The sequence below is a fragment of the Fundulus heteroclitus genome, chromosome 7 (genome assembly GCF_011125445.2).
Source record: "Fundulus heteroclitus isolate FHET01 chromosome 7, MU-UCD_Fhet_4.1, whole genome shotgun sequence".
NCBI classification, from domain to species: domain Eukaryota; kingdom Metazoa; phylum Chordata; class Actinopteri; order Cyprinodontiformes; family Fundulidae; genus Fundulus; species Fundulus heteroclitus.
The window spans coordinates 38534992-38545186 of record NC_046367.1 but is presented as its reverse complement, the minus strand read 5'-3'; the positions used below and the strand labels follow the sequence as shown (position 1 = coordinate 38545186).

The 10195-nt window shown below is 38.7% G+C and overlaps 1 protein-coding gene across 1 annotated transcript in view; it reads left to right on the top strand.

Moving 5' to 3' along the window:
- The window catches only part of LOC118563561 (anterior gradient protein 3-like), a 6318-nt gene extending 976 nt beyond the window's left edge, over nucleotides 1-5342 (top strand). The window contains 7 exon segments of the mRNA XM_036138651.1: nucleotides 77-187; nucleotides 372-435; nucleotides 674-726; nucleotides 1791-1867; nucleotides 2111-2174; nucleotides 4256-4339; nucleotides 5021-5342. Of these exon segments, the coding sequence (XP_035994544.1) occupies nucleotides 77-187; nucleotides 372-435; nucleotides 674-726; nucleotides 1791-1867; nucleotides 2111-2174; nucleotides 4256-4339; nucleotides 5021-5070 (503 nt within the window). The 3' untranslated portion in view covers nucleotides 5071-5342.
- Nucleotides 5343-10195: the final 4853 nt, after the last annotated feature.

Here is a 10195-nt window from a genome sequence, read left to right as displayed (position 1 = left end):
TTTTTCTGTCTTTGAAGTCTGCATTTCACTGAGATTTGTATTAAACGGCCGACCATTAGCTGTTGGTTCTGTTGAGGTCGGGGAGCCATGCTTCGCTGGTTCGTGCTTGCTTTGTTCATCAGCGTCTTGTGCCTCTGCTGAGACCAGAAGAAGAAAGGGAAGACCAAGACTCAGCCCCTGTCGAGAGGTGGGTGAGGCTTAATCTTGAAGTTTATCCTGCAAACGTTACCTGAAAAAAAAATATTCACAGCAGTTTTTATATTATCACAAAGCAAAAAATAACGTCTGAAGGTTTTGGTGGGAAGGAAGATTTTGTAAAACCTTTTGCGATGTCACTGAGTTTCCAGTATTTTGATGTTTTTTCTCTTCAGGATGGGGGAAAAATATTAAATGGGCCAAAAGTTATGAGGAGGCCCTGTCAGAATGGGCCAAGAGGTAAGACTCTGGTTTCAGATTTTATTTTTTTTCTCTGATAAGATTAGTTATCTTCTCATGCATGCTAGCTTTGTTTTTTATCACACACAGGTAAACAAACAGTTGGCTTTCTTTATCATTAATCAATTAAAATTTGGCATTGCAGCTCATTTTCAGTACATTTTATCGCATTTACACATTAATGTGCTACTGTGCTGAAGAACTACTGAATTGATTCACTCTGGTTTTACTCTCCCAGTCAGAAACCGCTGATGGTCATTCATCATCTAGACAACTGCCCACACAGTGAAGGTACCGCTGCACCTTCTGTTTTTTTTTTTTTTCTTCAATTAAAAAAAAAATATTACACGTCTAGATGTGGATGTGTGCGGCCTCTGTTGTTCTCGCGGTCGCTTTGACTTCACTGGGAGTTCAGTGCGTGTATCCCTGAATACCTGCAGCGCAGGTAATGAAGTAGGTTGGATCTCTACTTATAAATCACTCAGCTGGTTTTTCTGGAGGCAAGCTGAGAGGACGTCTCATTCACAGAGCAGAGGCTGCCTCTTAGTTTTCTTCTCTGAACGACACACTCGCTGGCATCCCTGGTAAAGAGGTCTGAAGGCCTTATATTCAGTCGTGTGTTGCAGTAGCCAGATCTGACTCCGAGGGATGAAGAAACGTTATTAATTTGTGTACATTTATTCATGGGATGGGGTTTTTATGATAAAAAAAAACAACTAATTATTTGGGTCATGTCAAACCCATATCTGAAGTGTTTGTCTGCATCTTTACCTTTGTGATAGTAGGACAGAAAAGGCTTTTATCTGGTATACTTCCCCAAATAACTGATGGTTACTATACAGACTGGGTGTCCCCGAGATGCCACACCTTTCCTCACCATCCCTGCTCACCGTGTATAACGGCAAAGTGAACTTTGGTTGTTGTTTTAGCAGGCTTGCGGTGGCTAAGAGCAACAGACTTTTTAGTTAGATAATGTTAAGTCACAGAAAATAAGGAAGACATGGATTACTAACGTTAAGTTCACATACACTCTAATTAACTAATTGTATCAAAGTATAAATAATAAAAATGTTTTATTAACAAGACTGATGCTAACAAAGTGCTGCAGCAGTAATTTAGTTAAAAGCTTTTAATGGGATTTTCCTTTCAGTGAATAAATGCACATAAAGTAGCCTAAATATTGGATTTTTCTCAGTTATTCAGAGAAATAAGGCTGCTGTGTTGAGAAAGAAAATATAAAGTTTGTTATTGGTATTATTATTATTATTATTATTATTATTATTATTATTATTATTATTATTATTATTATTATTATTATTATTGACAACTTCTGATGTGCCAAATTATTTCAACAGCTCTGAAGGAGGCATTGTTGCCGACAAATCCATCCAGAAAATGGCCCAAAGAGGACTTCATCATGCTCAACGTGGTGGTAATTACATCTAATTTACAAACTCTAAGGAGAAACGGTGCCTTGTAAAAATACTGAAGCTCAGATAGTTTATACAAATATGGTTATTGAATAAACATTAAATTTTATTAGTGTACAGTGAATGCTTCTGCATTATTCAGGTACGTGAGTGGAATGTATTCATAGTCTATTTTGTCCCATGTAAATCATGCATGATTATCATAGCCAGCTATTAAAATTGTTGTGATAATCGTTCTTCCACAGGAGGAAACCGGGGACAAGAACCTGGCACCTGATGGCTATTATGTTCCCCGAATCCTCTTTGTTGGTAAATACTTTCATCAATTATTATTATAATATAACCCAGTGATGTTAATTACAGCTCTGGGCGACTCAGATATGCAGTTGTGAATTTTTATTATGGCTAATTGGGTGTAACCGGAGCCGGCATGAACTGGGAAGTAACAGCATTTAAGCCCAATCATAGGACAGAGTGCAGAAATGGTCCTGATGAGAATGAGAAGAATTCATTTCATCTATCTTATGTTATGTTTATGCTGTTATGATATTTCTCTGGGGGAATGGTTCCCTTCCTTCTTTTGTTATGTTATTTGGAAATATGTTCAACAGCCTCAATGTTGGATTCATAAAAAGCAGTGATCCTCGTCTCCATAGAAAGTCATTACACCTCCGCCCTGTTTTAAAGATACAGACTCAGCCCACTACAACACAGAGGGACTGCAGGAATCCTCCCACTGATTATGACGTTTGTTTCAGAGCACAGAGACACTTCATGCTTTTGATAAATACAGTCCAGGCCGGGAACACCTTGCTCTAAGATTTGGGACTGTGGGGATTTCATGGTGTTGTAATGTTGCCTCAACTTAAATTGCTTGAAAAGGGGTTAAAGCATTAAGAAAGCAAATCTATTCATGTTGTTGTTTTTTATCTCATTCTTTCTGAAAATGGTCTTTAGAGTTTATTTTCCTGCAACACCTTTTCCTGCATAGAAATCCCTGTAGCAGATTTGGGTTTAAAGGCAGCACTTTTTCTTCTGCTATCTATGCTGAACATGTCTGCCTTCACACACGCTGCTATCACACACGCGGAAACTGGTTTTGTGGATAACTCCGACAATGTTGTTTGGGCCTAAATCGAAACGGTTTGGGTCTTTGTACGTTGTAGAGTCCAGTTCTGCTTCTGTTTCCATTTTTTAACAGATGCTCCCACAAGAAACCTCTGATACACAGAAGGGTTCATGGTGGAGTCAATGATGGTGAGCTGGCCAGGTCCTGCCGCAGCATCTCCAAACCATGACACGTCCACCTCCATGCTTCACTGCTGTTATGTTTTTAGTTTTATTGTGGAATGCTGTATTTAATGTTTGCAAAATGTGTCTGGTGTCAAAACAATTCAATTTCAGACGTATCTGTCCAAAGAACCGTATTTTAGAAGTCCTTCCCTTCTGATCTACATTCTCTCTGACACACTTCAGTCAGGTCTTTTTAGTGAGCAGTGGTTTCCTCTTTCCAATCTCCTTAGCTAAACTTTTGCATTCTCTTGCTGATTCTTATATATCAGTAGCAGGAGACTGCTGTAGGGCCCATGGGGACATTTTCTGTTTTTTGGAGACTTCTTTCAGCATCTTGCAGCCTGCTCTTGGGGTAAACATGTTTGGACACTCAGTCCTTGGCATGACTCTAGTTATATTGAATGTCCTTCTCTTTTAGAATATTTTCTAAACAAAGGGACGGAGGATTTCCAACTCTCTTAAGACATATTTAAATTCCTTACTAGACACGTTTCTACAATGTTTTTTTTCTTAAAAAAACGTCCTCAGACAGGATCAAAAAAAGTCCTCAGACAGGACTTTTGATCTCACCAAGATGTTCACTCTCACTTCACCAGTCAAGAGCACACCAGACTAAATGTCAGGGGTTTAAATGGGGCAATCCTTCTTCAAAATGCTGAGTGATGAGGTTTAAATCATTCGCACCTGATGTGATACATGTGGGGGATTTTAGCCATTTTACGTTGTAAAAAATGTGTTGTCCTAATTTTGAATTATTCAATTTTAAAGGGTCTTTATTTTATTGTTTACTTATATTACTAAGGGTATAATAAAATTATAATAAATATCCATGTATCAAAAAAAAAAAAAAACTAGCAAGGCTTTGATATTGCCCCCTAATTTCTTTACAGTTGTATGCATATAATATAAAATAATTCAGAGGGTAGCTTTACGGGTTAAACTAAATAATAATGATGTACATGTACAAGAACAAGAAAACATGTTTTATATTATCTGTATAATCATGCCTGTCACAGAATCACGAACTGATTAACAAAATAAAACCCTTGCTAAGATAAATCAAACTTCTCTCGCTAATCATGTGTGCCGCTCTGCAGATCCAGCCCTGACTGTGCGTGCAGAGATTGTGGGGAAATACAGCGAGCGCCGCTACGCCTACACCCCAGATGACATGAAGCACCGTGAGTAACTGTTAACTCTCGCTTTAGAGACTGTTTGCTCTTTTTTTCTGCACACAGACAAAGCTCCACAAATTTCAGCCAGCTATCCCTCACTCAGACAGAGCTTGGTAGGGTGGAAAAAAGCTTGAAAAGTGCAAAGGGGCATCCATAAAAAGTAATAATTACAGAAACTCTTCTGAGATTATTCAAGCAACACACAGAGCACACATTTTTTTGTTTTTATGCAGGAAAATGTTTAAACATCATGGTTTGGGTTTTTTTTTTTATTGTCCAAAGGAGCCCACATTTAGGATCTAGCTGTACCTTTGCAGTAACTTTAAATGAAACTAACTGGATATGATTGACTCCAGACCTGTTTCAAATGAGTGTTAAACTTGCAAACTTGTTTCCAGACTTTGTTAAAAAGGAATATAAAGTGATGCAACAGTTTATTGCTGTTTAGCAATAGTAAGATAACTATTTCGTACTCAAACTGAGAGTTAGCTGTTTGTTGACAGTGTCTTAACAAACTGAACCTCCATGTCTAAAACCTGTTGACAAGTCTGCAGTCTTCAGTAACGGCGGGTTATTACCAGCTGGTGCAGAGCAGATTTACCTGCAGCTTGTATTAATGAACTGCCCTGCTGGCAGCAAAGTATTTGAGCCCTGATATCTCTGTTCCTGTCTTCACTTCTTTGGCAGTGGCTGCGAACATGAAGAAAGCCAAACTCCTGCTGCACTCTGAACTCTGACCGGGTGGACGTTCCTGCAGGGTGACCAAAACTGAAAGGTTACACGGAACCTTCAGAGCTCAGTGAAACCAACAATGAAATAAAGTGTTAATTTATTCATGTGTTTGTAATATTTTGGTCACTGGTGTGCAGCAGCATTTGTTCATGTAAAGAAATTGCTGCTGAATACCTCAGAAAAAGGTAGAAGACCAACTTCAAATGAGGCAGACTTTACCCTGTGTTGTCGTGTCACCAAGCACAGCTAAATAAATTAACTTTTGATTTAAAGTTAACGTTTTAAGTTTCTTCTGTTTCACTGTAGCACATTAAAATCTGTAAAATGTTTTTTCCCCTCAAGGACTGTTAACAGAAGGCCACCAACTTTAAAGTTTTCAGGACTCTTCCTGGGAGACGTTCTGAGTCAAACTAAAACTGAAACAGCATCACAGTAAAATATTTATTCTCAGTGTTACTAAAGTTTAAGAAAACATCTTAATTTTCCTTTTGGTGAAAACAGTGAAATAATTGCTCACCATTGGACAAAAACTGGAGGGATTAAAAACATTTTGAAATTACGGATAGTGGCATTGTTCAACACTAGGTGGCAGTGTGACATAGCTGCTAGACTCTGTTTAAAGAGATCTGATTCATTCAACAGAACGACTCCAACACAACTCAGAGGGAGGATATATTTATTATTTTTTTATTTTAATAGTTACAATCTTAGTGCAGGTGAACTAGCTACATTACAATTTTAAAGCTGCTTGATTTTTCTTGACCAGTCAAAATGCTTCATGAAGCCTGTAAGACTTACAGGCTCCACATGGTAACAACCCCAGAAATGACTGCAAGAACATTCTGCATTGAGGAATGTTGAAAACTTTCCACAGACTGATGTCAGAAACTGGTGGATAACTCAAACACCTCAGGAATGCAGTAATATTAGTAAAAAGGGAGAAGATGTCCCAAATTTTTAATCATTTAGAATATGATCAGTAGAATGTGTGATTATTATACTATGATAGTTATATTAGGTTATGTCCATTGCTTACCAATGAAACCCCTGTCTTTTCCAGTGATGTGAATATTTCTAAATACAGAATCGTATATGGGGTATGTGTTGGGTAGCTACAAAGAGCTATTTATTTTATTTAATTGATTGATTTTTATTTATTTATTTTATTTTTTGCTCATTTGTAGCCTAATTTATGAGCTGCGTTTAATTTTATTCCCTTAAAAAGGCCGTAATCCTTCTGAAAGAAGTTGAAACCGACCAGATAATCTGTTTTGAACAAACGTATTACTGATCAGTGTGCTGCAGAACGCATATTCTCTCTCTCTCTCTCTCTACTTCTGAATTCCTCAGAAAAGTAAAACAACACAAATTTCTAACATCCTAAAACAACACACCAAGGAGTTGCTTTTTCCTTCATGCTGTTTAAAAAATCTCCAGATGGACCTGTAGAGATTTTTTTAAACGCTGCCTCCCTCTGTTTCTTTCCAATAGGTTTCGTATCCCTGCTCTGCTGGATTCATAACAAATGTGTTTTCTGCTCCGGCATCTCAGGTCTGACAATTCCCTCCCCGTGTTCTCCGCACTGTTGTTTCAGTGTTCTGGGAGAGAAATGATGCCTCCAAAATCTTCTCCTTCACTTCCCAAAGCTGTCATACCACTTGGGGAAAATGAATAATACCTCATTTACTTGGCACTGTTTAAAGAATTGTTATTCAAGTGAGAAAAACATGGATGGAGGCCAAGATGCTTCATGTGAAGTATTTGACGTGATAGCTGCACAGTGCAGTGTTTCTGGTACCACCAGGAGTGGTTCAGCACAGCGAGGGCCGTGACTCCAGCTGCCCTCCATGCCTCATAGGGTCGTCTCGATACTAAAGTTTCAGACTTGATGCCAATACTGAGAAAAATACTCAATGGTATTTTTGATACTGTGACAGAAAGTTTTGAAGGCACCGGGGGCTTTCTAGTTAAAAGAAAAAAAACATGATTTATTCAACATGACAACATTTAAACTTCCTTACTTAGGTCAAAAATCCACAAGTAGGGTACATTTCAGCCACTGTTTAAAATAAATACGCAATTCAAAAGCGTCACTTCCCTGTTTGGCAAAACAGTAGACAAGATGACTTAGTATGCATTAGTATCCTTTATCTAAGTACGCACCTTGGAATCAGTCGTGCAGTTGTCTTATTTTATTACAATTGCTTATCTTTAGTGTGCCTCCCTTTGCCTGTCAATTTGATATTGATACAATTAAATGTTACTTCTGAGAGACAAATTAAGGGTTATTCTATAATAAATAAATTATGTTTAAAAATCAACATGGATCTGGTGCTCACAAAAACGCATTTTTTTTACAGTGTAAACATGGATCTGGTCCATGCAAATGTGTTCAGCAGCAGCTCTGTGAAATGTCTGCCTCTCTGGGACATTTAGCAGAATATCTTTGGTGATCAACTCGTTGCTTACTTTTTTCTGCCATCATTGTCAGCTTCGGTCTGGCTCCACCATTTAGCTGTGTTATTATTAGCCACATTAGCCTCCAATAGCTTTGCAACTAACAGATAAGTAACGGAGAGCGGTGCAATGGCTTGTTTTGTTGCCGCACTGAGCTGTCAACTGATTAACGTTTTCCTGAGTGCCTCTGTCATTGCATCCAAGTGCGACAATTTGGGCAAATGCAAATGTCTCAGTTTATTATGATTTTGATGCAAAGGAATATCTTTGAATAGTTAATTTTCTATAACGATGACATTGAAATATTGATTATTACGACAGCTGTAAGGCCCTGTAAATCCTAAGGCACTAATTCACTTGGCTCAGACACAGGGGAAAAATAATATTGCAGCTGAAACGTGTGTATTTTGGACAGCATTGCACCAAATAAGTCATTAATGGAGGTAATGTAGGTGACTGGTGGTAGAAATGTAAAACCCGCATTGCTCTCAACAATGACAGAAAGAAGCTCCACATAGTTTCCTCTGCTTTTGGATCCAGCTCTTTCATCATGAAAGTTCCTGTTAGCCCAAAAACACTACACAGAATACCAATCTTTCTAAGATTTCCCTATTTATCATCACTTTTTCATTGTGGAGCTTATTTTCCCCGTTCACCTGCTTGCTCTGCTGTAGATCTGATCTTGTTTTCCCAAAAGTTTTGAAAAGCACCGTTGCTTCCAAGTGTCCGACAGTGTTTTGGTGTGTTGTTACCACCCTGGTTATACAAGTCCACATGTCAATCAGTGGCAAATAACAAGCCCTGTCAAACCATATAATTCACAGAGTTCCTGGAGCCTGTCAGCTAGAGGTACCACTCACAGTGGAATGAAAGTAGACGACAAACCATTTTACTGGTTATGATGGACTTGCTAGCTTCATAGATTCCTTTCTAAAAAATGTCCAACTTTTCAAGAAAAGTCCTTCCTCAAGGACTTTGACAATAAATCTTCAACCAAATCCATTTCTTCTCCTCCTTCAGTCATTGTGAGTTGGCAAAACAGCAATAAAATCAGCCCAACGGTTTGCAGATGCAGTTTGCTAGCTCTGGCTAATTCTCTCTCAGACGATCCAGTACTGTGACAGGACCCTATGCCTGCTGGAAGGTCTTGGTTTCGCCAACTCATAATCTGACTGGTTAAAGCAACAGCTTGATCGAAACTTCATTTATGCTACAAGGCCTGCAGAACTGACTGTGACGGCCTCCAGGCACATTTCTTTGGCCCTGGCCACAAATGATGCCTGAAATGTAATTGGTCAAATGCTTTGATATGAAACTACATTTCTGGAAGCTGCAACTGGAAGACAAGTTATGACAGGAAGCAGACCATTTGAAGTTATTTAGTATTTAATAAAGTATTCATGGACAAAATGAAATCAACAGTGTGTGAATCAGATCACTTTTAGGCCAGCAGAGAAGGCCTTGCTGGTTCTTAATGCATGTATTGATCTGATCCATTCCAAACTGATGTTGGATCATCTGCTAAATTTGTTTTTCTAGCTTCTCACTGCAGTTTCTCTTAGCTGTCCTAAACTGAACTCTGGTCGGTTTGTTCCTGGTCTGCCTATACAGGGCATGGTTCGCACTCCCGCAAGCCTCCTTCTCTTTTCTATACAGCTTCCTCAGAGGTGAAGTGAAATACAGTTTTATTGTTGCTGTATATGCCAAAAGCCTTGGTCTGCACCCACATGTCCTTACAAAAGCTGATGTATGATGTCACGCCGTCAGTAAAACTATTCAGGTCGTTAGTGGATGAAAATTCAAAGGCAGCCCAATCTTTGCAGGCAAAGCAGATCTGTTGCATCCGCTGAAACTGCCCTACCACTTCCGATCAGTCCAAACCAAAGGCTTGAAAGTTTTTAATCTTTGGCTTTGAAATGTGCATATTTCAAAGCTCTCTAACAGTCATCCAGTGCGTTTTTATCCCTGGTTGGAGGCCTAATATGCTGGTGTTGTTTGCACAATTACAATCCCAAAGACCAATGACTAGAGAGTCTGGTCTGTTTTCAGCTCAGCAACTTGCTTTTCAAAACACATAGAGAGCTTCTGTGAATAAATGGGTTTACAGTTTATAAAAAGTCCAACTGGAGAAGCAACACGAGAAGCACTTTGTCCATCTTGTTAGGCAGGTAGCAAACATTAGCATGGTGGATTAAATGCAAGTGTGTGCGGAGTATGGAGCCATACGAAGTCCTTGCAAACCTCTATGAGTGCGTCTACCTGTTTACCTGCTCTGAATCTTCAGTAAACCCCACTGACAGCCTCTCCAACACCAATAAAGATCTCTGCTTTGGGATCGTTGCTTCCAGAAGCTTTTCTTCATTGCCATCCTTCTTTCTGTATTATAAAAAACTGGCAATGCATCCATTGCATCTTCATGTAAACAGCCCATTTCCTAGGTATTAGTACATGAAACTCTGAGTATACAAATTACAAGAGGTACAATTGCTTTTTTGTTACCAAAAGGTGCCTTTAAAATTACTTTTCAGCTTTGAAAACAATGGAGAGGCTAATATGGATTTTATTGGGTTACATGCTTTTGATATTTATTGGTTTGATGGTTCTAAAATATTTGCATTTTAAGGCCAGACTTTGTTTTCAATAAATGTGCTGTTGTTGGAAGTTTACCTCTAG